Genomic DNA, 27,151 nt, shown 5'->3' with positions numbered 1-27,151 from the left:
ATTGGAGGTGGGCTCTCCAGGGTTTCAGGCTGAGAGTATCATCTTAGCCCTACCTGAGGATTCTGGGTTTTGGATCTAGGTCCTTCCACATGCAAAGCAACTGCTCTGCCACTTAGCCGTGGCCCTTCCGCAAAGGAAGCAGATGATGACATTATTCAAAAATGAATTCTAACCTGATGTCTCAATAAGCACTAGCAAGGACATACACACACAAGTGCTCAACTCAAGACTTTGCCTCAAACCATAGTTAAAAAAGCTGAGGCTTAAACTTTGGCACAACATATGAACTGCCAAACCAGATTTTTGGACTACGACTCCCATCATCCATGACTACTGTCCATTTTGGTTGGGGTTGCTGGGAGTTGTAGTACAGAAGGTCCAGAGGCTAAGGGGAGGGCCTATTAAGCTCTTCCTTAACTGCTGGGGAAATCCTTCCTAGTTTTCATGGCTGTTGCTCTCACATTTTTATGGCTATGATATGAGCCATCTCTTTTAAAGGTGGTGTATGCAAGAGTATGAGTGTGAGTGTGGAAACAGAGTCAGAGATGGAGAGATATCCAGAAAGAGAGAGATTCCTGAGTGGAGAAGCTGCCATGTGTGGGCAGGAGACACAACATGGAGGCAGTAGGACCCTGCCCATGTGTTCCTGGTGCTTAATTCACATACTAAGTGGTACAAGGTGAGAGCTGCCAGAGTCCCACTAATCTGCAAACCAAAGGCAGCATAATTATTTATTTTTTACAGGCTAACAGCCTGGTACTTTACACGTGAACAGAAAATATACCATAAAATTTGCCAACCACTTATGCATGACAGCTTATCTTGTTGTTAATGAAGGAAATGTTAGCCCCTCTCTCTAGGAACCAATCGGTTTCCTTTGTGTTTTTTCTAGGTATGCTTTTTCTCTCTCTTACCGCTAGCATAAAGGATAATTATTTGAAATACTTCCAGAGAGCCTGACTGTGATGAGCAAAGTGAAGCTGAGAGATTGGAGTGAGCCATACAAAAAAACACAATTCTGTTTTCAGATGTTAGGCCTGGAGCTTCAGAACCAGAAGAGACAGTCACCGTTCAGCTCTTTTTGAAGAAGGCTGCTTGCTTCCCCCAGCAAAGGAAGCCACAACAGATCCCACCTCTTAGAAAGCTCAAGGTTAGCAAAGGCACCTTCTGTTGAGGCTGCCAAGACCTGGAATAAACTCAGGCGTTCAAGTCACAGAGCCCAAACATTCAATTCAAGCTCCCCACATGCTCTGGGAAGCTGGCCGCCGAAGCAAGCTCTGGGCACAGAACACCCTTGTGGCCCAGGAGAAATCTGATACAGCAACAGAGCTGAGATACCTCCCTACTGGCTTGACCTCTCCTGACTCATCTGGAATCCAGACTGTGGGGAGTGGACTGCTCCAAGGACAAAAATCCAACTGTAAATTTGGCTCACAACCTCCTGGGGACCAGCAGCAACCTTTCTCTCTGTCCCAAACAAACAGCAAAAACCGCATTTGGCAGTTGGGACCCACATAGGGCTGCAAACAAGAGCCTCTGTGGACACACAGCATGTACAGCAATGGATTCAAATCCAGGGCTCAGATCCGGTCACAGCCATGAACTGGTAGGGCAACCTTCGCAGAGCTGGCACTGCTTCTGTCAAACTCAGACTGGCACTACATCTGTCAAACTCAAACTTCTCATTAGTAAGTAGTAAGCAGCACCTACAACCTCAGCAGCCCCAGGGAAGTTGCTAGGCTAGCTCTCAGCCTAAGTCAGGGGTTGCCAATCCGTAGGCACAGTGACACCTTTGAGGTCTCGCCCCTGGTGCCCCGACATCTCTTGAGTCCCCCCACCCACTGCTCCCCTGCTCATGAACTAGTGAGGTTGGCTGCTTTTTTGTCCCTTGAAAATTACATAGACACTCTTTCCCAACTCCTCTTTCACCTCTATGTGCTTTTAGAGACTCACTCATTCTATTGCATCTAACTTTTACCAAAATTCCTTGGAAAAGCAAAGTGTTGTGTACACACACACTTTATTTCTCTCTCTCTTTTTAGGGGGTGGAGTGGGGAAGAGGAAGGAGTTTAGAAGCGGAGGGCCCAAAGAGGGCACTCACTCAAAAATCCAAATGTGCCCATGGACCTAAATAAAAAAGGTTGGTGACCCCAGCCCACTCTGGCAGCACGACTACCTGATTCTTTCTTCAAGATGCCAAGGATTGAACTCGGGACCTTCTGTAGGGGGGACACAAAGCTCTCCCAACAACCCCTGGGACCACCCCACAGTAGCTGGGATTGTCATTTTTCATTCAACCCTCTGCCTCCATCAGGGCAGGAATCTCGCTTATTTTGCTGCTATGGATCTTTTAGTGGGAAGTGAGGATGAGAATGGCCCATACACAGTATAAATAAGTACACATACAATATACACACATTTGGAGACTCAGTAGACAGACATATTATTAGCTGAAAATAAACCATTTATTCTCAGAAATAGAAATAAAAGCACAAAGGCCTTGATAACTATGCATAATCTAAATGACAAGGCTTTAAAATAAAGAGGAGAAACAGCTTACATAAGTGCTCTGGATAATTCTAGTTATAGCTGAGCCTGTAAGTGAATGCAAAACCATGGAGTCTATTTCTAATGCGCTCCCTGGCTCCTTTATTAAAGGCAGATACATTTCTGCAGATGCCTCAAAGCGGGCAGCACACATCCAATGGTGCAGTGAAGGTGGCCACTGCTACAATGTCACCTGTCAGTCTAACATGGTGGGCATCCTATGCCCCACTAACAGCAACATCAGGCACGTAACACTGGGTGTGGGGAAGAAACATCCACTCATCAAGGGGCACCTGGAATTGACACTGTTGTCCACCAAGTGCATGGAACACACCAACCAATATGCAGCAATGACTGCAATGACATCACTTAATCCATTCCATACTCTCTACCCCAGGCTTGTCAACTGGGGAAGGTAGCCCATCTATGAGAAGGAAAACTCTTGATCCTAAACCTCCTCTGCCTTGTGGGATATCTCTGGGAGAAGAAAAGGCTAAGGAGTAAACCCTACACAAATCTGGGGTGGAGTCCCTAAGACACCATGTACGCCTCCTTCTGGAAACTCTGGCAGCCAAGCAGGTGTCCACCGTATTGCTCTACTTTCCTTTGGACTACATCAGCAAGTCCCAAGAGGTGGGTCTTGTTGTCTGGGCAGTCCAGGACTTTGATACACACTGCCTAGGCTTGCGCCTCAGGGAGGTCACTTTGGTGCTGCTAAGGGAGAAATTTGACTTCACCACTGGAGGCACACTCCATTGTCTCCTCAGACACAACCCTCCTCGCACACAGTGAACATGCATGTACCAAGTCCACGTCTTCCCCTCCACCCCAACCCAGCTAAAGCTACAGTCCAGCAGTTAGGAGGTCAGCAAGCCAGACCTAACACTATGAACACCAGCCCCATCTCCCACCCCGGGCAGCCCAGACACAGCCAATCAACTTAGGGAAATAAACTAGGAAAAGGAGGAGTAACCCTTCAATCCAAACAATGTGGTAACGCCATAGCCCAACAGCTAGGAGGGCCATGAGGACAATCAGAGGCAAAGCTGCTGCTGCCACCAGAAATGGCACTGGTTATTCCACAGAGAGTGAGCTTATAACGCTGCATGTGACATTTCTGTATTGCAGTGTTTGAGGTGGGGCAGGCAGCAGCAAGCACTCTTGGGAGTGAACCATTTGGCTAACGAAGACTATGGTGGGAGACTTTGGTTGCGGACTCACTCGAGCGCTCACCTGTGGGATGTGGAAATGCAGCAGCTGTGGCAGAGAAGAGGGCTACTGCGTTCTTGTCTTTCTTGTGGGATTCACAGGGGCTTCTGATAAGTAGTTGCGAAAACTGGATGTTGGACTAGATGGGCCCTTGGCCTGATCCAGAAGCTGGGCTCTTCTTGTGTTCTTAAAAGCCTACTTTTATGGCAGCCTGGCTGACCCAACAACATTCTTTGTTTACTAGCAACTTTTCACCAGCAAGATGTTCTGTTTCATGGAACTGTGCATTGCAGGGGGATGGACTAGATAACTATTGGGTTCCCTTTTCAACCCTACAATTCTATGCTTATGAATAGAACATCAAAACCCCAAACCCAGCAAATATTGCAATCTACAAACCTGGACGTTACTATTATTATAGCAACAAGCGTCCTAAAAAAAGGACAGACTTCAGACAGTGCTAAAAAAGTTTAGAGGGGCCCAACCAAAAGGGAGGGGGGATACTGCTAGAACAGCAAGAGGGTTGAGAAGAGGTAAAGCAATGTAACGGGGTTGCTATGGTCTCCCAAGGGCCTAGACCAGGCCTGACCACACTCTCCCCTTCCTTCCAATGGCTAGGAAGAATTCCCAGCTCAAATGGAAAACATAGACGTCACAGAAAGTGGTCCCAGCTGTGACCCCTGGCACAGACTGCAAGGAGACAGGGCTGGGAAAAGACATCCCTGAGACTGTGCCATGATTCAGCCAAGCAGGGCAAGTGGCACTTGGGACTAAGAATAGCCACATTTATAGAATGGTCTTACTCAAACTACATCCCAGGATGCCTTGCATCTTACCCAGATGCCATTCTCTTTCCTGTCCCGCAGTTCATTTGGGTCAATCTCCAGTATCTGTTGGTTATTTTCCTGGCAAATTTTGGGATTGCAGCTCTGTGCCTCCTGAATACAGCCAGTTTGATTGCCACCAGCGGTTACCACAGGGGGCGTCTCCCCCCTCAAATGCACACACTTTTGCTGTTACTCCAGGGTGCTGTGACTGTGTGAACGACGGCAAGCCACCGCTCCTCTCCATGGGAAGACAGCCAAGGGAAGTAACAGATCAGGGGAAAAGAGCCTGTCTGCTGGCTATCACAGCTGAACCAGTCAAAGCTTTCACTGAACAGCACCAATGGTAGAGGCCCAAAGGCACCAGAGAGGGAGCCAAATTTTCTCTGTCCTTGCATGGCCTCCAAGGAGCAACAGATAAATCTTTCCCTGTCGCTGCACGCCCGCCCTTGGGTAGTGCCGCACCCAGTTTACATTACTCTGTTTTCCTGGAAAGAAAAGAGGAGCCATCAAAGAACTGGCTGGAGAGAAGAGGAGTTGGGCAAGTCCTTCAACCAGCCTCTCTGAAGCGATGGAGCAGTGTTGTTTACTTCGCAAGGCTTCCTGCGAAGAAAGTGAAACTTCTAGGAAAGCAGATATCCTTGGGGATTGGAAGGCTGGCTCATACGAATGAGGATAGAGACAGAAATCAGTAGATGATTGAATGAAAGGATTCCTCCTGGTCACTCTGCTTGCTTGTTTGCTTGAAGCAGATGCATCCTGTCCAAACTGCCCTTGGCCCAAAAATCTTACCAGCAGTAAACTTGTGGGACTTTTATCAGGAGACCAATCCATTAAATCCGATAGGCAGATCCATTCACTCATACCAGTAACTAATGTTTAGGACAAGGGGTTCACTTTTCTTTTTAATAACACCCTCTCATCGCCTCTTTTCTTCTGTCCGACTAAACTCATTCACAGCCGCCTTGGAAACAGTTTTCAGGAGAGTTGTTCAGGATTACCCAGAGCAGAATGTTGAATTGCACACAGCTTCACCAAAACACAACGGGCAAGGCTGCAGGTGTGCTTTGCCAGTACAGGAAGGTGCTCCCTTCTGTGTCAGGACTGCATGGATTCTCCAGCCCTATCTGGACGTGCTGGAGATTGAACCTGGGATCTTCTGAAAGCACAGCATGTGTTTCTCGGCTGAACAATGGCTCTTCCCTGCAACAGAGAAGTTGCAGTATTTTCTTCCCGTAAAAGCCATGTGCCTGGGTTCCCACCAGGACTGAACACAAGCAGGGCCCATAACTAGATCTCAAATGGTATGCTTCAGCCTTCAAAGGTATAAATAAGGCCTCTGGAACACAGGCAAAGTGCCCTTCCCTCGCAGCCATACAAACCAGGAGCAACAATGACACCTTTTAACTTTTTTGTTCTATTGAAAATCACCTGGTGAGGACTTGGCTCTAAGAGGCAGGATGCAATTTAACAAGATTAACTCAAGTCCTTTGGGCAGAGGTCCTCAGCTGCATAAATCTGGTTTTGGACACTTCCTTCAGATTTACTGAGGTTAATGTTCTATTGAACTGTGTGCCGATCCTTTGGAACCTGACAAAGGGACAATATAAGTGACTTCTAGGGGCACTTATGGTGGCTTAATGCCTAATGCTTCAATACTGGGAAGAGGCTACTGCCCCCAATGACACAGAAGACATGACTCAGCTGGCAGTATATGAGATAAAGGTGCTCCTCTAAACACAAGAAAGGCAGGAAGTTGTCTGTTATATAGACTCTATATATAGATCTATTTGCTTGGATGTCTGAGCACCGGGTTCATCTGGACCATCAGACGTCTCCCACAATCCCCCTTATTTATATGTACAGAACACATCGTCTTGATTTATTATGGTTAAGTTTGTATTGTTTGTCTTTGTTTTTGTTCCTTTTTGAAAAGTTCAATAAGAAACTCTTAATAAAAACAGACGTAGGTAAGGCTCAGCCTTCTTCCTTGCCATGACCACCCAGACATCCAGGAAGCAAAGAGTAATAAGCTGGGCTTCACCACATTTCCCAGAGCTGCAGCTACTACCTCCATGCTTGAGATTCTGTGATTCCCAGCCTTAAATCATCTCTGCATCTAACATGCCCTGGTGCAGCAGAACTGAGGCGAAGTGCACACTTTGGTTTTTGCATGTTCTCCACTGATCATGAATGAAACCGAGGCTGTGGCCACACTCTTCCTTCAGCAAAAGAGAAGTGGCACAGAATGTAGTAATGGGAGTGGAATCCAGCTTTCTTCCTGCCTTAGTTACTAAAAATACCAAGTTTCTAAGTCTTATGACTCCACAGACATGCTTGAAAATAAATGCGAGTCAAGCCTGCTGCAATCTCAAAAATGAGAAAGTGTTTGTGTGTATGTGAACAAGATCTCTGGTGGCTGAAGGTTCAGTGCCCTACATAGCTCCCCTACACCAGCCTTCATCCACTTGGTGCCCTCCAGATATTTAGGACTAGAACTCCCATCAGCCCCAGCTGCCAAGCACTGATGAGTGTTAAGAACTTAAGAGGAACCTGATGGATCAGACCAGTGGCCCATCTAGGCCAACATCCTCTTCTCCCCTCTTGCAGTTTCCAGCAACTGGTATTAAGAAGTATTGTTTTCTCCAACTGTGGAGGCACAGCACAGTTGCTATGGCTAGTAATCAATAGGGATGGATGATATATCAATATATTGTCCAAAACCCAGTTTGAAGTCCATATCATGACATTGGTTTCATAATATTTGACCCAGCAATATATTGCGAATCGTGTGTGTGTGTGTTATGCAAAAATCACGATGCAGGAAAAAACCATGAAGCCAGCCAATGCCTCTACATAGCTCCATCCTTATTTCAGACATTGTGATATGTTTGGCTGGCGATATATCACAATGTCGAAAACCAGATATTGCCCAGCTCTAGTCACCGATAGCCTTATCCTCTATGGATTTGTTCAATCCTCTTAAAGTTGTCCAAAGTGGTGGCCCTCCTGTGGAAGCAAGTTCCACATGTCTTAACTATGCTCTGCATGAAGAAGTACTTTCTTTTATCTATCCTGAATCGTCCAACACTGAACTTCACTGGATGCCCAATTGTTCTAGTGTTATGAGAGAGGGAGAAAAAACATTTCTCTAGCCACTTTCTCCATGTTATGCATAATTTGATAAAAGGTTATAGCCACAAACATCTGGAGGGCACCAGGTAGAAGGCAGCTTGCCCCACACCCTTTAAGTGGCAAACCTAGCTTATGTCTTGCAAAACAAAAAGTGTGCTGTTACAATGAGGAAAAATGATGCGCAGTTGTTGAATTTAACTACAGTACAAGGATGATCTAAACAAAAGGACCATCCCAGAATTCACAAGCTCAAGCTCAGCTGACAGTATCAGTTCCTTCCCACTTTCTGTTCCTCACGGGTGGCATTTCTATGAACTCCTGAGGGTGCAGCGCCTTCTTTGTTTACCATTATTTATACAGCACTGTTCACACACACACACAAAATCTCCACATCCAACAGGATGCTCCACCTTGACAAAAAAGGCAGAAACCACACCGTCCTCAAAAGGAGAAACATCTCAGGGACTTCTGGTCTGCTTCACCAGGGATAAAAGGCGATGCACATCGTCAGTTTTTCCTACCAAGCTGGCTGCCAGCCACAGACAGTTTCAAGACTCCTAACTGCCCGCCAAAAAAACGACTGCGGCTGTGGCTGCTCCAGCTGACGTGCCAAGATGATTGACATGCAGGACCAAGGCATAAATTCCTGCCAGTTATGGGAACGCTCCCTCAAAACATGTGTTGCCATGGCACATCCCTGCGCGGAACACGGGCTTCACGGGGGACAGCAGAGGCTGCGCATTCAACTGGGAATGAATGCAACCGCAGCTCAGCGGGCAGAACACTTGGCATTGCATGTAGAAGCTGCCAGTCAGCCTCCAGATAGAAAGAGCACGAGGGAAAAGCAATGGGGGAAAATCCCTCTCTGCTAGAAACACACACATATACACAGAGCTGCTGCCAGTCAGAGTAGACAGTACTGGGGATGGATGAATAGTCTAACCTAGCATATGGCAATTCCCAATGTGAGGAGATAGAACTGTAGTGATGGATGGGATCCCATGGGTTATATAGTCCAATCCCCTGCAAAGCATAGACAATGGGCCAGTCAAATAATGGATACTTCCATGGGATATCCGCCGAGCCTGCAGACATCTCCAAGTGGCAAAGGTTACCACCTAAGACTACCTATGTACTTAAGGACAGCTGGAACTGTTCATCGAGTGGCAAAGATAAGGGACTGCAGGTTTCCGATCCATGTCTAAATCTTGGGGCCTACCAATATTATATCCTGTGGGAACCATTTATGGTAGATAGAACGCTTCCCTAGAAGTGGATGTGAGGTCAATTTAGGGCACACATCGTTCATTGTGCTGGGTAAGGTTAAGTTGGCCTGGTTGGTTGTCCAAAGTAAATGAGTACAAGTTTTAGGACACGCCTCATAATCCGCTGTAAACAAGGGCTGTTTTACTAGGTTTGGGAAACCTGAGTACACTAACGATTTAGCCAAGAAATCAGAAAAAGACTGATTGCAACTAGGGACCCAGTTTATGGAACTCCCTATCCCACTGGGTTCAGTAATGCCCGATACTAGTTGGGTGATCATATGCCGAGAAGCGTTTATTGTTTCATGAAGAGCTTATCTGTGAGTCTGGTAAGGCTAAGAAAGTCTCCTATTATTTTGCCAAGTTGCCCCTTATATTAGCAACTCAGGCACAACATTCCTTACTTGTCTCCTTCACTCCCTGCCAAACAGATTCCCCAGTCCCCTTCCTGGACCAAAGATGTACACTTCTTGTAGGCAGAGATGTATTCACTACCATCTAAGCAACAAAATTTGCTCTGGAAGGTACGAAAATACAAGTCATGCTCCAAAAAACTTAGTACGGTGGGTATATAATCATAGAACTGTAGAGCTGGAAGGGACCCCAAGAGTAATCTAGACCAACCAATCCTGCCCACAGCAATCCCTGGGTGGGCTGAAACCCCAGCCAGATGCACTGACTCACTGCACCACTGGGGAGAAGTTTTTATTCTGTCATTGTTAAACAGCTGCATAGCTTACAATGCGTGAAGGGGTGTGATTTAAATGGGGGGGGGAGTATTGCTTTTCTGTTTCTCTCTCCCTCTCTATATATGCTATATTTATATTGTGGTGACCTATGGCTATAACAATTATGCTTTATTCAACTGATCTATAGCCTTAATAATAATTCCACCACCTTTCCATCCCCCAGCCTGCCTTCGGTTTTCTTCAGCTGCTTGCACTCCTGAGACAGGGACAGGCTCTCCTTGCAAAATGCAATTAACTGCAGCCCCCAGCTGCTCAAGATGCAGAGAGTGACCGCATGAAAATCAACAGCAATTATCAGCCCTGCTTTTGTGCAATGCTCTCTGACTGTCAAGCGATGCACAGACATTAATGGCTCACCAATTCACCGGGGTGCATTTCCAGATGAATGAACATTGTTTGCATTTCCCCCACCCCACCCCACCAGTGCTTGCTTGAGCCAGGCTAAGTGATGCATCAAGCCCTCTGAGTTTGGTTGAAAGCAAAATACCAGGTTTCCAGGTGTCTGTGGGCTCAGACAGCTCAGCTAATACAAATCAAGGCCCGTGAAACAAAAAATTGCAGGGGAAGTATACAAGCTCACTTAATGAGAATGTGATCAACCTGGAGCAGGCTTTCCTTTTTGTTCCAAGCATTTCAAACTTCTGGGGGTTTAGGGAGGGGACTAGATTTATTACTATCTATCAGTGACACCAGTCAGCAACTTAATATGCTAGGGCACCAAACTGAGCAGCAGGTAAAATCTCTCAGCGCATCCTCCAACCCACTGTGCACAACAAACTTGTGTTTGTTACTGGTTATGGATGGCTATGCTCTTGCCTCCAAGATCAGAGGCTGTATGCTTCTGAATACCACTTACAGGAGGGGGGAGTGCTATTTCACTCAGGTCCCACGTGCCTGTTTCCCAGTGGTGATATCTGGTTTGCCACTACAAGAACAGGATGCTAGACTAGATGCGGACAGCAGACTCTTATGTTCTCGGGGTTCACCTCTACACTTGACCTTCCCATTTCTTCTGATGTTCTCATCAGAAGAGCTTGGCAGCTGGATCAGACCAAAAGTACATCCAAGCCCAGCATTCTGTTGCCAAACCAGGTGCCCCAATGGGAAGCCTGCAAGCAGGATCTGTCACCACAAGTGGAATCCAGAAGGTAAGAACTGGGGGAAATATGCTCATCAAGCAAGTGACGCTCTCTAAATTCTTATTATTTTACAAAGCAGGTGTTATAGGGAAGGTTTATGTATTTATTTGTATTTAATTCATGAGTCACCTAATTAAGCAAATATTTTCAAGGAAACAAGGCTGTGCACTTGTTCTCTTCCCATCTTTCTAGAAAGAGGTAAAAGGAGAGCTGGGACTGGGGAAGAGACAGTCAATAGACTAGAATCATAGAGTTGTAAGACCACAAGGGCCATCGAGTCCAACCCCCTGCCAAGCAGGAAACACCATCAGAGCACTCCTGACATATGGTTGTCAAGCCTCTGCTTAAAGACCTCCAAAGAAGGAGACTCCACCACACTCCTTGGCAGCAAATTCCACTGTCGAACAGCTCTTACTGTCAGGAAGTTCTTCGTAATGTTTAGGTGGAATCTTCTTTCTTGCAGCTTGGATCCATTGCTCCGTGTCCGCTTCTCTGGAGCAGCAGAAAACAACCTTTCTCCCTCCTCTATGTGACATCCTTTTATATATTTGAACATGGCTATCATATCACCCCTTAACCTCCTCTTCTCCAGGCTAAACATGCCCAGCTCCCTTAGCCGTTCCTCATAAGGCATCGTTTCCAGGCCTTTGACCATTTTGGTTGCCCTCCTCTGGACACGTTCCAGTTTGTCAGTGTCCTTCTTGAACTGTGGTGCCCAGAACTGGACACAGTACTCCAAGTGAGGTCTGACCAGAGCAGAATACAGTGGCACTATTACTTCCCTTGACTAAGGGGCATGCTGCAGGCTTGTTCTGGCCTGGAGGTCACCAGTTGCTTGACAGTTACAGTGTTCACACATAACACTAAGCTAGGCATGGTCTTATTGTGCTGCTTTGTTCTCCTTCCTGGCACAAGCCAAGAAGCCTCAGCTTCCCATTGCATCCAGCCAAAGACCGTTAATGGTTGCTCCCTAGCAACCCACAATCAGCAAGCCAACAACAAACAATGGCTTCAGGCTGGCTAGTGATTGTGGTTTGCTAAGGAGCAAAAAGCCACATGCTGAAGTTCAGAAATAATGGGGACCAGGGATTCTGGTTTTATCCTGCATGCACCAGGGAGTTTTTCCAGTAAGGACTTGGTAAGTGGTACGGACCATTCATAAAAAAAAAAAAATATGAAAAAGACCCTCAACTGAATGCTTTCCCACAGGCAGATCGGCTGAATGATTCATTCTACAAAGCACTTTATATTTGAAGTTGCCCAAAACATGAATGCTGGCTGTTTGAATAGAATGGCGTGGGTGGGATCTATCCTATGTCAAGTCGATTGAAAAACAGCATCAGCACTGGAGGGAAAGAGAGAATTTAGCGGGGAGCGGAGAGAATTAAGTTTGGGGGGGGGGCTGGCCAACATTCAACTCCCCTCCTCCAGTTTTATCTTGTTATCAATTTTTCCACCTGAAGCTTTTGCAAGAGGGACAGGCTTTCAAACACAAAGTTAACCAATCTGTCAGAAGAGCACACTTAGAACAGAAGCATGTTTTTGTGTTAGATTGCCTGAAGTTAATATGAATGAATGACGTGTCCTCAAAAAGGAAGAGGATTGCTCTGTGGCATCCTGAAAGCTACGTTATTCCGAACAATTGATTACACCAGTTCTGATGACAATACTTATTTTCTACATTGCACTCTTTGATTCTAGACTATGTAGGCGGAAGTTAAGTCCAATGTTATTAGCTAGCCTGACCAGATGTACCTAGGTCAACTAGTATCAGCCACTCCTATTATATTTTAGAATAAATCAATCTGTTAACTGAGGGTTATATGGGGGCTCTTCCTGTATACAAAAACTTCCAAAACAAGGCAACCAGGCAGGGGGCTAGTTGCCTCTTCTGTGCAGAACACATCACTGTTTCATTGTCTGTAATTCTGTGTGGGACAGCGGAAGTTGATCACTCTAGAAAGAACAGGCATTTTGTTGAAAAGGAATTATTTCCAGGCTATCGTTGGGGACTTAGCGAAGGAGGACCTGGTAATTGCCTGTTTCCAGCATCTACAAGCAGCCACGTGGTATGGTTTACTCTACCAAACCTGTGGGGTGAAGTGACCTAAATCAATGCAGTGTGGGCAGAGCCCTATGGTAATAAGAGGGGAGGAGCACCAAGGGAATCTCCATCCTCCACACCCAGGTTCACAATGAGAAACATGGGTGGAGCTACAGTAGAGGTTCTCCTCTTAGCCCTGGCTTTCCCCCTGAAAGGCTGTGCAAAGGGGATGCAGGAAGCACATGGTCTGGGGAGGGAACAATGACAAAGCTAACCAAAGCCCAGCTATGGAGTCATAATCATTCTTTGCAGGCTGTAAAAACTTCTTACTGCTGATGACAAGCGCCGTTTCATTTAAGTCTGGCACCACAAAGCCTTGTTTTTGTTGACTGCAATGCTCTTTTCGCACATCAATTTCGCAGAGACCAATTCCCTCTGCCAAGCTGCAGTGTCCTGCCAAGTATTACGTTTCCTTACAAAACTGTGCATGAAATATATTCAAAAAGGTATGACATTCACATATCCTTTCCTCCAGCAAACTGGAGTTTTTCAAAATCAAGTCCAAGGCTGGAAGGAAAACGCTACTTTCCCTCTCACCTCCCTTGCCCAGCCCTGCCGTTAAGACTCATGGGTACCATGAGCAAGTTTTGCTAAGCTGGCAGCTGTTCAGCTCAGCCCAGGAAAAAAGATGGTGCCTCCCAAACAACCTTTATGTAAGAAAAAGCAAAGCTGTTACAAGCGGGAGATGGAAACAGATCTTTGTTGTATTTCTCAAACTGAAGAGTGCAAAGAATTAGTCAGAAAGGGCAGAACTGGCCATGCAAGGAGGACAAGCGAGATCAGAAGGGACTACTTGTGCTAAACAGCAAAGCAAATGCTTGACTGGAATCTCAGCAGCTATCACACTCCTATGTCGAACTGACTGCTGGAGCAGAGAATAGCAAGGAAATCTCAAAGAAATGACACCTGCTAAATTCCACCATGTGAGAAGCTGCTCCCAGAAATGCGAGGCTCCTTTCTGAAACAGCCTTCTTCGGCCATCCGCAAAAAGTTTGTCGCTCACCAGCCCCAGAGCTCTCACTGGCAACTGCTGTTAAAAGCACCTGGAAGGCTCCAGGCTCTTGTAGGCTGCTGTCCTAAGGCCTAATTGTCACAAACAAGAGATGAGGAGGAACACCCTGTGCCTGAGCCATATATTAGTTGAGACTAAATGCTCATTCATAAGCGGGAGGATTCCTTGCTGGGACTCATGCTAGCTGAAGACTAGATGCTGAGAAGAAACGTTTCTAATTTTCTACATGCAGGGAGATGTATGTGTACAGAATCACGGTGGTGCATTTTGGGAGGAACCACTGTACAGCAGCAGAGCACCTGCTTGGCACACAGAAGATACCAGGTTTAATCCCCTGAACTTCCACTATGAAGGGCCTCCAAGCAGGAGGCTGCTAGGAAAGACCCTTCTCTATCCAACACCTTGGAGAGCTGCGGCCAGTCGGAGAAGACAATACCAGGCTAGTCTGATCCTAGGTTCCTAGGGCAGCAGAACCTCTTTCCTGACAAAATGTAAATTTGAACACGCAGACGAATGTCAAATGAAAAGGGACTTGCTGCCAGCTGCCATAATTCAATGCATAATTCAAGACAACTGTTCTTTTTTTCCTGGATTTTTGCATCACACTGAAGCATTTCACTTACATGCTACATATTACACTCTTGTTTTCTGCTTTGGCTTTAAGCTGATGCAGCTGCTAAAGCAACCTTAAACGAAATAGGATACATGCGTGTGAGAGAAGGCCAAAAGATGGGGAGGCTCGTGAAGCCAAGCTAGAAAAAAATCTGCAAGTTTGCTACTGCCACCTATTACATGTGGATTGGCTTTTCCATGGTTGTCTGGCCACCTCGTGAAAGGGTAAGTCTGTTTCCGTTAGCAATGCCCCTCACCCCACCCCCAAGCAGAGCCGTTATGAGTCGTTCAGTCGTCTGCCTTGTGTGACATTTCATTTTCAGGAAACAATTCCTGGCATGTTGGGAAGTATGACGTGTCTCCACAGCGCCAGGGGTTTCTTCCAGCCAACAGCTCATGACCAGGAAAGGTGGTGATACAGTCAACCTTGCAATGTTCCAGAACAACACACCTGTTCATCCGGAACATATGATGAGATTCGAAAAATAAATAATCAAAATCTAAACCATGAGATCTGAAAACATGATCAAGCTAAGTTAGGTTGCCACTTGGGTTTCTGACCCTTTAGGAACTTGCCAGGCATGGAATAGAACCTGTAAAGGCTGGGGTGTGGGGCAGGCTTGCAGACGCTGGGGCCAGCATTCTTTGCAGCAAGAGTAGGCACTTATTAAGCAGCTTGTGGGATAAAGCAAGCCTGGAGTTGAGCTTTATTAACCAATTAAAAAGAACCTTTTAAATCATTATTTATACCCAACCTTTAAGGATAGATTTTCAGGCAGCTTACAAGCAATGTCAAAATATGTAGTAATAATAATGAAAAAAATTGCAACAGGAGAATATCAAAATAGAACTACTGGCTGGATCCTCCCCACAGGGGCAATTGGTGTAACATCACACCTACCCATTTAAAGCACATGGCTTCTCTCAAAGAATCCTGGGAAGTGTTTGTTAAGGGTGCTGGAAATTATAGCTCTGTGAAGGGTAAACTACAGTTCCCAGGATTCTCTGGGGGAAGCCCTGTGCTTTAAATGTATGAGGTAGATGTGACCCTAGCGGATCCTCTAGTGGTTTTTTTGGAGGAGGGGAGAGAAAATGGGATAGTCCAGCTTGAGGAGGCTCCAGTCTCTCTTTCTGATGCCATGCAGCTTCAGCCAATCCCTTTACATTTGGTTTCAGGAGCAGGTGCTAACCCCATACACAACTGGCAATATAAGCAGCCCAGAGTTATCTTCTCCTGCTTATACTCATGGAAAAATAATAATTAAGGCAGCCTTTGTTCACCTGGTGCTATTCAGATGCTTTGGACTACAACTGCCATCAGCCCCAGCCAGCGTGCTCATGCTCCCATCAGCCCCAGCATGATATGGCCATGCCAGCTGGGGCTGATGGGAAAAGCACACCAGCAAATGGAAAAGTCCTATGTGGAGTAAAGATGCTGAGGCAGAGCTGGGTGACCAGCCCAGCTAGAAGCTTCATTCTGCTTCCTTTTGTGACACTGAAAAGGCTTAGCAAACCAGGTACACCTCAGTTTTACACAAAGGCCACAGCTGGCATGTTGCAGGAAGGGGAGCCCTAGAACATGTTGCTGTTCCCAGGAAAAGCTCCCTCCACCTGCCTCTTGAACAGGAACATTTCTGCATTTCTGTACCAACAAGAGATTGCCTAGGAAGCACACAAGGAACCAGAAGCTATCAACCTCTGGGTAAACACGTATCATCTTAACAATAGTTGCATCTGACCATCACAAGCCTCAGGAGGCAGCACACATTTCCTCTTAAGGGAACGTGAAGCAGACACATATGCAGAGTCCAGGGTAATTTTCACTCTGACAAGCAGACAGAGAGACTCTGGGCATGCAAGCCATACAGGAAAGGGAAGAAATGAGGGAAACCATTTAATAGCCATGTTCATTCACTCCAACTGCCCCTTAAGAAGGGCAGGGAACCCTAGTGACAGGCCTGAAATCCATGCCTCGAAGAGTGCACTGAAAAAAGAATCCAACCAAAAATAAATCATCTATCCTACCAATCCACCAGAAGCCTTCTGGACAAAGCCTTCTGTTATAAACAAAGAGGAGAGCTGCTGGCACAATGAGCTCAACACCTAGTCCAGACACCAGCGAGAACAAAGCGAAGCTCTTCCTGCTCCCTAGTGACCCCCATCGGAAACAGCCCATTCCTGTTCCCAGAATGCTGCAGCCTGTGGGATCAGACGCACTTTAGAAGGTGCTCATCTCTAAGATAGTCTTCCCGCGCAGAACCAAATAATGCTGGCATTTTTCCTGTAACTGGCAGGACATTTTCTTCCACATCAGTCAGGTTTCTTGTCCAAATGAAGTCGATGCTGTAATGCAGGGGAAGGGAACCTTTTTCATCCCGAGGGCCACATTCGCACACAAGGGAACCTTCATGGGGCCGCAAGCAAGTTGTAGGTGGGGCCAGAGGCAGAAGTGGACAGGTGTGACTGTTACATTCATACTGTAGCCTGCATTTCAGCCCCATAAAATCCAGAGGCTTCTAAACACACCCACCCACACTCAGAGGCATTTTCACAACTCAAGGACACATTTCAGGCAAGGGCAATCAAGGGGAGTCGAGGACAGGGCCACTGAGGAGTGGGGTCTGGACAATCTCGAAAATCAGAGAAAGGGGACTGAAACTCCTCACCTTCGCCACAATAAACCTATCAGTCTTTGGAAGGTACCAAAAAGACCCCCTGTTGTGTCGTGTTTCCTTCAGGAAGCCAAACACAGCAACTCCTTGGGAAGTTGTTATCATAAAAAATACAGCCAGGTCCAACAGGCTGGAGAACAAACTCACCTGGACATCATAGAGAGCTACAATGTTCTCATGCTGAAGTTCCTAGAAAAAAAGAAGAGAAGCACTTGAAGAGATCATCCCTGTTCAGTTAGGGCAGCATCACACGTGAAGGCCAGTAATATAGCATCGTGATGTGGAAGAAATGTACAAGCAATCCCCCCCCAAAAAAACTATAAAAGAAATGTGACCTCTCCTGCCAAGCTGTGACAGGGGAGAAGAAATGTAACCTGCCTCCCTGTTATCTTATGTTGTACATTTACATTTGTTGTGTATTGAATCTGTAACAAGGGAAAGACAAACAGACTTGCTGTGTTCGCTGCTCCTGGGAAGTCCCAGTTAATGGTTTACTGTCCCATGTGCACTTTTGCTCCTCCTGCCTAGTGAGCGGATAGCATCTCTCCATTCTGGAGCCAAGGTTGGCTTTCATAATCGCCACCTTTTTTTACCAGCCACTTTTTATCTACTGTTTTTTCAGCTGCTGATGTCTCTCAGCGATTTCCTCCCCCTTTTTAAAAGTGCTGTTTAGTTGGTTCTAAGATTAGGCAGCTGCAGTTATGGTTCAAGGTGAAAGAGGTGGGGTCATTTTAAACGTTTTATTTTTATTCTAATGACTGATGTGTGTCTACCTGCTGTGGTTAACACTAACCACAGCAACTGGGGAGGGAAGGTTCTGCCTGCCACTGCTACCTCTGCAGTGAGGAAGGGCTGCAGTTCAGCTCTGGAGCACCTGCATTGCATGATGGGGCAGAGCACATGGGCTGGCTTGTAAACAATAGTCCCACCTATTCTGGAGTGCAATTGGGGGCCTAGTCCATAACTCAGCATCTCCAGGTAAGACTGGGAAAGACTTCCTGTCTGAGATCCCGGAGAGCTGCTTCCTATCACAATCAACAATCCTGAGCTACGTGGGCAAAGTGTCAGCAAAAGTCTAATTCCTATGTTCCTTCTAAAAACAGCTCTTAATTTAAAACCACAAGAACTCTAATCCTGCGTTTTCTTTTTCGGGGAAGCGCCATAATCACATAGTTGACATGCAAAGTATCTCAGGTTCAATTGCCAACATCTCCAGGTAGGCTGGGAATATTCCCTGCCTGAAACCTTGGAGAGTCACTGCTAGCTGATGTAGACCAGTGCTTCCCAAACTTGAGTCTCCAGCTGTTTTTGGACTACAATTCCCATCATCCCTGACCACTGGTCCTGCTAAATAGGGATGGTGGCAGTTGTAGTCCAGGGATGCCCAGTATGTATCAAGGGGTTGAGGGAGAATGATTCCTAACCACGTGGGGACATTTTAGAGGAAAACATGTCTCAAATTTACTGTAAAGCAAGAAACACATTTGTTATTTAAAATATTTGTGGTAAGAGAACCCTGCTGCATGAAAAAGGTGCTGTCCTCCATAGCCCAGAACTGCTCTTGTTTATCAAAGAAGGGGTAATCAAGTTATGAGTTGCTTGACAACATGCTCAGAATAGCTGAAATGTTTGAATTCCTGGTAGTGTCTAAGAAGGGTGTCAAGAGAGCACACGAGGTGACATATGTGAAATGATCTAATTAGCTAGCTCAGTCTTCCCTCAACACCAAACCCTCCAGATGTTTAGAACTACAACTCCAACCGGGGCTGACAGGAAGTGTAGTCTAAAACATCTGGAAGGGCATCGTGCTGGGAGAAGGATGAGTTAGGTCACTCAAAAGAGTTCCAAGAGGTCGCAGTATTGCTGAATGTGAAAAGAAAAACCTGTGTGGGTGATAGAAACATGTGTTAAAAAAACAGGAGAGTGCTAGGTACAAGAAAAAGAATCCTGCAGGTGATGTCTGGCACCAGCAAAGCCAACAAATTTCACTGCACTGGAAACTGTGTGACTTTGGGGAGGGGGTATCAAGTTAAGAGGGGAAGCAACAGCACAAGACCCTAATGGTGGCATAACTTCTGCTGAGGGGCTACTGCTAACTGGTAGAGCACCTGCTCTGCAGGCAGGAGACCCCAGGTTTAATCCTGAAATCCCAAGTGAAAAGCGTTCAGGTGAAGGAAGTGATGGGTAAGGCCCTGGACAGCAGACAACAAGGCTAAATGGAAGAATGGTCTGACCCGCTATTAAGCAACCTTCCACGTTCCAAGTTTTGACTTGGGGATCAAATAAAGTACCCCAGTAAGTAAGAAGTTGGGCCTCTGTGCTGCTGAATAACCTCTCTAACATCTCTACTTCACAAACCCCTTAAGACAGATCACGCATTGTTTCTTTTGAATCAGTTACCCTAAAAAGGGCCAGGTCAGCCAAATGACAGAAGCAAGTGTGAAAATTCCACACCCCTCCAGAAGCTGCCACCCACAGCATTCCAAGTCCAGTGTGGGAGGAGCTTTAGAAAAACCAGTACAATTAAAACAATGTCCCTTGGTAGAGAAACTCTAAGTCTTCTGCCCCAAGTAAACTTGAACTCTGCACCAAGAAACCCTTAATTCTCTTACATAATAATAATGAGTTTGTATATATTTGCTTATTTGGCATAATTATACTTCTGTTTGTCGTGGGATATAGCAGAATAATAAAGAATTAGAGCCTGCATCCTCAGCTAACATTTGGGCTTCTGAGATTTCAGCATCAAGTACCATTCACCCAGACAAACTTCTGAGTGTACCCTTGCAAACTATGAAAGACTAGAAACTAGCAGACATTAATAAAACAAACAATTCTCAGGAAGCTGATTTCATTGTCTGTGTACTAAAAATGCAACACCTATCTCTACAAATTTTCATTCTTTTTAATAAGTCATAAACACGGGTGCTGAAATCTGCGCTTTTACTGTGCTTACACAGAAAGAAAAATCAAAGAGCTGAGGCCTGGCAATATTCAAGCCCTCCGCACCAGTCATCTAATGGATTTGTCAATTTCTAGAGATGGAGAATTCCAATGCATTATTTGAAAACCCTCCAAATCTCAGCCTTTGCAGGAAGACATAAAATGCTGGAACTGGTATGACTATCTAGGTATGAGGATTAAGTTTCCCACCAGCCCTCTGAGGACACCTTGCAGGAAGGATGAAGTTTGGAAGAGTATCACAAACCATACCTTTAAAATTTTTATTTCTTTCCCAAGAAGGAGCTGAGATTTCGACAAGTTCTTCTTGTTGATGCTTTTGATGGCCACTTCCCAGTCAGTTTTCTGAAAAGAATAACAAAAAGTGTTTTAAATCCAAATAAGTATCCTGATTTTCTGTGTTAAGCAGCCCAATGGCCCTAAGATGTGCTTCTTTTTAAAACGTTCTCCAGACCAGTCATCCTCAACCTGATGCCCTCCAGAGGTTTTGGATTACAAACTCCCATCAGCCCTAGCCTGTAAATGGCTATGTTGGGGTTTCCAGTCTTTAGGAGTGGTCAACATAAGCAGTTTAAAGAGAATGATGGGGTAATAGGAGGCTGGCACCTCGGCCCTTGCTAATGAGCCCTTATTTACTGCAAGTAACAGGTCAGCAACTGGAGGCTCCAGGGCCAAATCCAGTCTTCTTCTTCTTCTGAACACCAACTGGAACCCCCCGTTGCCATCTCAGAGACATGCTTGGGATGAGGATGCCGCCTGGGGTCCTGATCCCGCCCACTTCCTCCCTGACATTTGGGGCATCGATACAGTGGTACCTCGGGTTAAGTACTTAATTCGTTCCAGAGGTCCGTTCTTAACCTGAAGCACCACTTTAGCCAATGGGGCATCCCGCTGCTGCCGCGCCACTGGAGCACGATTTCTGTTCTTATCCTGAAGCAAACTTCTTAACCCGAGGTACTATTTCTGGGTTAGCGGAGTCTGTAACCTGAAGTGTATGTAACCTGAGGTACCACTGTATTTTCCAGTCATAGGAACATAAAATCCTGCTGGACCAGGCCAGTGGCCCATGTAGTCCAGCATCTTGTTCTCACAGTGACTAAACAGACGCATATGGGAAGTCCACAAGCAAGAATTCACAACAGCACTCACCCCTCCTTTGTTTCCCAGCAACTGCTATTCACAAGCATTCTGCCTCCAAGAGTGGTAGTGGGCAATGAGAACTGCCCCCTTAGTTCCTACTCCTGATTAAAACAGGGCTTGTGGCTGCCTGTTATTACACTACTTCAATGATTCCCATTCCCTTTTGTCAGCTTCCACCTCCAATGGTTGCATTTGCATTTAACTGCTGTGCCGTATCCAACAAACCACATGCCCTCTCACAGACAAGCAAACTAGCAGTGGTTTGTTTCTCCAAAGTTTGGGTGTTTTTTTTCAGCTGCTCTTGCATTGTGCCTCTGTAAGCTTGACAAGCATCTGTGGCCTGAGAAACCCTGGTTAAGCAAGACTGTTGAATGTGGACATAATGCCAAGCCATAGTTGAAACATGCCAGGGTTTGTGAACCAACAAGGTATAGCTTCACATGAAAACAAAACATGGTTAGTCTGCTAGGGTGGTTTCACCAGTCTGAACAAACCACCTCTAGGCTAGACACAGCTTAGTGTCATGTGCAAAAGCAGCCACTACACAAGCAAATTGAATATTCTGAATCACAAATGACTACAAATTGCAAGGCTCTTCATATACTTTATTACAGAGGAGTGGAGATCTGTTTCCAATAGACTAAAGATATTGAAAAGATTGAGGGTAATCCCAAATGTAAAATGATCATCTCACAACACAAGTGCCTGACTCAATTTTCAAATCTCCCCGCCCCCTTCTAAACTTTGCATTTGAGTTATGCAACAGCTTTTTGTTGTGTTTCAGTCAGTCAATGCTGTCATCTTTTGAGTCACAAACTGTTCTGGGAGGTGCCAAATAGGAAAAACAGACCACTTAAGAAGGCAAGAAAGATCACACAGAGTTGCACGCTCTGCGGGGAGGTGTTAAGTTTGAGTAAAGGTAATTTGAAAGTACCTTCAAATTACTGACAACTGCCTAGAAGGCATTTTTGCCCTGCAAAATTGTTGCTTTGTTTTTTATCTACATAGTACTTTGCAAAACGTAAGTGAGCTCCTGATTTAAGGAGCTTACCACCATCTCCTTTTCAATGGGAGAAAGGTGACAAAAGGTGGGAAAGGATGGGCAACAAGGAACCATCTTGCTCTCATTTGTTAGTGTTATTTCTTGAATTATGCAGCCACCTATTAATAAATATTCCCACTTAAGACAACAATACTGAACATACACTGTATCTGAATTAAAATCAACAAAAACAAAAGTTATAGAAGAAACATTTTTTTCCAGAAGAGACACCAAAAAAAGTCCAGATTTAGAACCCAATTGAAAAGTTTGCGTGAATTAAAATGCCTCCACATGCTCTGAAAAATCAGAGAAGGCAGCAGGTGAATCCCTCTGGACAGAGACTACAGTATTCCATAGCTGAGGTGCCCCTGCTGAAAATGCCCCCCTTATTGGTAGGACAAGGTAGGTAATAAATGTGCTCTTTTTACATAACAGAAGCAAGGGAAACATCAACTTGCCAAAGGTCCAAAGATAGATAAGCTTGTAGCAAAGGGAGAGAAATTATAAGCTTTAGGTCAAGTTACTGGGCTTATGTAAAAGGGGTTATTGAGGTCCTGAGGTCACAACTAGACATGACACAGTGGCGGCAGCAGAAATGGGGCAGGTTTATCTCAGAATAAAGTAAAGGGGGGGGGCTGATGGCCAGCAAAGCTTCCCATTATAAAGGGCAGCGAGGCTGGGACTGGTGACATTTAAGAAATCTTTACCAATCTGAAGAGAGACAGTTTCCCATTAGCTCTGCAGTTACTGGATGGGGGAGGGAATAAGACTGGTCTCTGCTGCCCCTGCACTTTGAGAGATTTACAAGAGGGGGGCGGGTAGAGGAAGGAAAGAGGCATTCCACCCTGAATTGTTAAACCTTAGAAAGGTTACCTTGCTGAAACCTTTCTAAGCAACTGCAACTAAAGAATCGAGAAAAGGGGCAGCAGGAGCCCATAATAACAGGTTGACATCACCACCACCATCTCTGCTCTGCTTTGAAATAAAAACAAACAGGCGTGAACTTTAGAATAAAAAGGCAGAGGAGCCACATCCACATTCCACGCCCCCCCCACCCCTGAAAAAGCGCTGCTTTAGAAAACACCTGACCTCAGCTGACTCTCCAGAACAGGCTGGCTGATGTCAACAACAAGGATGGCCATAGGAGAAACAAAACAGATCAAAAGGCAGAGAAAAGGGAAGATGCTGAAGCAGAGCTTCTTGCGGACTGACCCCTTTATTCCAAATATCACCTCCTCCTCGACCAGTCATGCACGCGCACACACACACACAGAGGAAGGGAAGGAGATGGTTGTATAACCAGCCAAGAGATGGGCTAAGAGGGAAAGGGAAGGTAGGGGGAGAGGAGTCCGCCACCCTACCCTGCTGGATTTACCTTGCGGTGGCGACCTTTAAAGACCACAGCGAACGCTCCATGTCCTATGAGGTCCTTCTTGCTATATTCAAAGTCTCCCACCACCTCCATCCTCCTTCAAGGGGGCATGAAGCCCAACGGGCAGGGAGGATAAAGGGAGACCAGCTGGGGAGAAGGGACCGCCACAGCAAAGGCTTTTTAAAAATATTAAGCTCACATCAGCAACCCAGGCTGTGAAGGGGAGGAAGATGAGGCACCAAGCAGGTTGACTAGGGTGGGTCTGTCCGTCTCCCTTCCTCCTGCCCGCCCCCAAGGACGGGAGGCAGCTGTGGGCATGTTGCTTGGGCAGGCACAGGCCGGGGGTCCCCAGGCGAAGGGGGTCGGGGGATACTGACTGGCTGCTCCGGCGTCCCAAAGGCGATGAGCGTTTTCTGGCATGGGGGAAAGGAAGAAGGAAAGGAGGACGGGGAGATTAATCCTCCTCTGAAGGGGAGAAGAGGCAAGAGGGGCCACGGAAGGGAAGAGTGAGCATTTAGGTTCCTTTGGGCCCGATATAAATTATTATTATTACTAATGTAATAATAAAGGCCAGAGACGTGCAAGCACAGGTCGCTGGGTAAAGGTGGCACAGGTGAGTTTTAAGGCTTCAGAAATAAAAGGGGGTGTTAGCACCTTTAATGGTTTGTTTAAATATGAGGAGTGGAGGGCTTATCTAAGCTTTTACAAGGGGGTGGGGAGGAAAGCAATAAAGCCTAAAAGGTGGTGGGAGGAACAAAATCAAAGACCCTTGAAAAGAAAGGGGACCACAATTTAATAACGTGCCCAAATGGGGTTCTACATAATAAAGGAATTTTAAAAGGTCAGTGACAATCTAAATGAGGATGGGAAGAATTGTATCCTGGGATAAATTATATAGAATACACAGAGAGACCCCTTAAAAAATGGGGAGGTGAGCAATTAAGATACCTATTTCTTTAATTAAAAAAGGGAAAGGGGAAGAGGCATATCCCTGAGTGGTGATAGGGAGAAAGGTGGATTCTGCTGTTTTTTTATATTTAAAAAAAAACCCTTTTAAGGGGGGATGGTGGAAAGCATGCCAACCCTTTTTAATGTGGGGGGGGGCGGCGGATAGAGATAAATACAGAAGGCCTGTAAATTGGGAATGGGGAATTGGGGCAGGGGGCTCAGGCCCCCCCTTAGGGGTCCCTCATCACGGCCTTCTTACATTGTGCCCCCCACACCTCATTACCGGCCTGAAGGGCTTCCCAAACCTCTTTCCCACCCCCCACAAAAATAAAAGTCAAGGCAACAGACCCTAAAACGGGTCGAAATAAAGGGGTCGGGCTCTTTCTAGTCCTGGGCCACAGATATTTCCGGGTGGGGAGGGTGAAAGGGATAAAGGGAGGGGAAGAGAGAAATCCTGTCTTCTCCTCAGGCCGCTGCCCGCCGCCCCACTCGCGTCTTCCGCCGCCGGTAGTCCTCCCTGCCCCGCCGGCGTCCGGCTACGACTGCCGAAGCCTCCGCGCGGTGCAGCCCTTCTTATAGGACGTATCGCGCAGGCGCAAGGCTTCCTGTCTCCCTCCGCCGGGATTGAGAAGAGGGCGGAGGGGAAATCAGAGGAAGAGGAAAAAGAGTCCCCGCGCGCGGGGGAAGGAACAGGCGGGCGGGGGGCGGAGATTGACGGCGACGTCTGTGAGGGAAAGTTGCGAGAGGGCGGGAAATAATGGCCTTGGGCGCCATTTTGTTTTTGGTCAAGATAAGCCTATATATCTATATATATATATAGATATCTATATATATATGGCACAAACACAAACTAAATAAAATTAATTCACATACACATGCTCACCATACACATAAAGCCACAAGTTCTGTCTGGCCAGGCATTGAGTAGCCTTTCAAGCTAGGAGGCCACACTGAGGGTTGGTTGCCAACTTTTCACACCAGCCCATGTTCCTCTGCCCAACAGCAGGTTAAACTGCAAATAGAGGGTTTTGTTGCTGCTGATTAAGCGGTATATAAATCTTGTCAGATAAAAGGTACGGTGGGTGTGATGTTCTAGCTTTTCTCTGTGCCCGTCTGTGTAAATTACAGGCGAGGCCTGTTTTGTTACTGTTACTAACTAGGCAATTCACCTCATTGTAGGACTGCCACGTTTTTCACCACCCAAACAGCAGCTTTGCTCTGCAACTGTTATAGCAGGCAATGATCCTTTGCTTTGTACTCTTTTTGCTTGCAGATCGAGGCAGAGGAGCAGGCCTGGTATATATATATTTTTTCTGATCAGTTGGCAATCCTCAACCAAGGGTTGCCATCTTACCTCAACATTATTGGCAAAACGCCATGCAGCACTGCCTAGTAGGGAGACCAGGGTTCAAATTCCCACTCAGACAAGAAGCTCACTGGGCAACCTTGGGCCAGTCATTCTCAGCCTGGCCTACCTTTCAGGGTTGTTGTGATGATTACCTGGGCGGTTGAGGGTGGGAGGAGACATTCACTGCCCTGAGCTTTTGGAGGAGGTGGAATATATGTGTGCAATAAAATAAATAAATAAATAAATAAATAAATAAATAAATAAATAAATAAATAAACAAACAATGCTACTCCAAACCTCCAATGAAGGAGAGTCCACCACCTTCCGAGGCGGTAAATCCACATTTCATTGGAGGTTTTTAAACAGAGGTTGGGTGACCATCTGTCAATATTTCTTCAACTGTGATTCCTTCATTGCCGGGGGTTAGACTAGATGAGCCTTGGGGTTCCCTTCTAACTCAGCTTCTTTTTCTTTAACAGATTCTACGAAATGTGCAAACACCCACACCTCCCCAATAAGGCATGACACTGACAGCATCCCCCTACAGCTGGATGCAACATCCCAACCCCTTTGGTACCAGCACATTTGAGGCATGTGGCCGGATGAGGCCCGCGAGCTGACATGCAAAATAAAATTTGCTTCGGTGTGCAAATCTGCTAGTTAGACAATATGGTTGGGAAGGGGAGCGTTAAGAGTCAGGTAGATTTCCCGTTCTTCTGCAAAAGGAGGATGTATTCAAAGCAAGTTTTTGGTGAGGAGGGAAGTAGAAGATTCAAACACACAAACCACAAATCCATTTTTCACAGGCCTGCCCTGAAAAGCGCATGACCTTCTAACGGTATCACATGCGCTCAAGTCCTCGTAAACAGGCCTTGGGAGTTGCTGAGCGTCAATCAAGTGCTTCCATCCATCAAGGCAACGCAAATGGGTCACATGAAGCCCTTCACCTTCCCCCCCCTTGCTCTAAGCGCTTGTATAAATTATTTCACACACACATATGTCTCCTGCTTCTTTTCAGAATTTGTTCCATTCATTCCTCCACAAGTACATCTTTTAAATTCACAGATGTTGT

General features: G+C 46.1%; 1 protein-coding gene across 3 annotated transcripts in view; it reads right to left on the bottom strand.

Moving 5' to 3' along the window:
* Positions 1 to 25,296, bottom strand: part of ULK2 (unc-51 like autophagy activating kinase 2) — a 65,179-nt gene extending 39,883 nt beyond the window's left edge. Inside the window, exons 1-4 of one of the 3 annotated variants that reach the window (XM_053366275.1) lie at positions 23,787 to 25,296; positions 23,501 to 23,527; positions 20,482 to 20,574; positions 17,416 to 17,457 (exon numbers count right to left, since the gene is read on the bottom strand). In XM_053366275.1, coding sequence (XP_053222250.1) covers positions 17,416 to 17,457; positions 20,482 to 20,574; positions 23,501 to 23,527; positions 23,787 to 23,876 — 252 coding nt within the window. In that variant the 5' untranslated portion in view covers positions 23,877 to 25,296. The remainder of the gene's footprint in view (positions 1 to 17,415; positions 17,458 to 20,481; positions 20,575 to 23,500; positions 23,528 to 23,786) is intronic. The other 2 variants (XM_053366276.1, XM_053366277.1) reach the window with 2 other exon arrangements.
* Positions 25,297 to 27,151: the final 1,855 nt, after the last annotated feature.

This window comes from Podarcis raffonei, chromosome 15 (assembly GCF_027172205.1).
Source record: "Podarcis raffonei isolate rPodRaf1 chromosome 15, rPodRaf1.pri, whole genome shotgun sequence".
NCBI classification, from domain to species: domain Eukaryota; kingdom Metazoa; phylum Chordata; class Lepidosauria; order Squamata; family Lacertidae; genus Podarcis; species Podarcis raffonei.
Note: the sequence above shows the minus strand (reverse complement) of the source record. Positions and strands in the feature narration are given on the sequence as shown.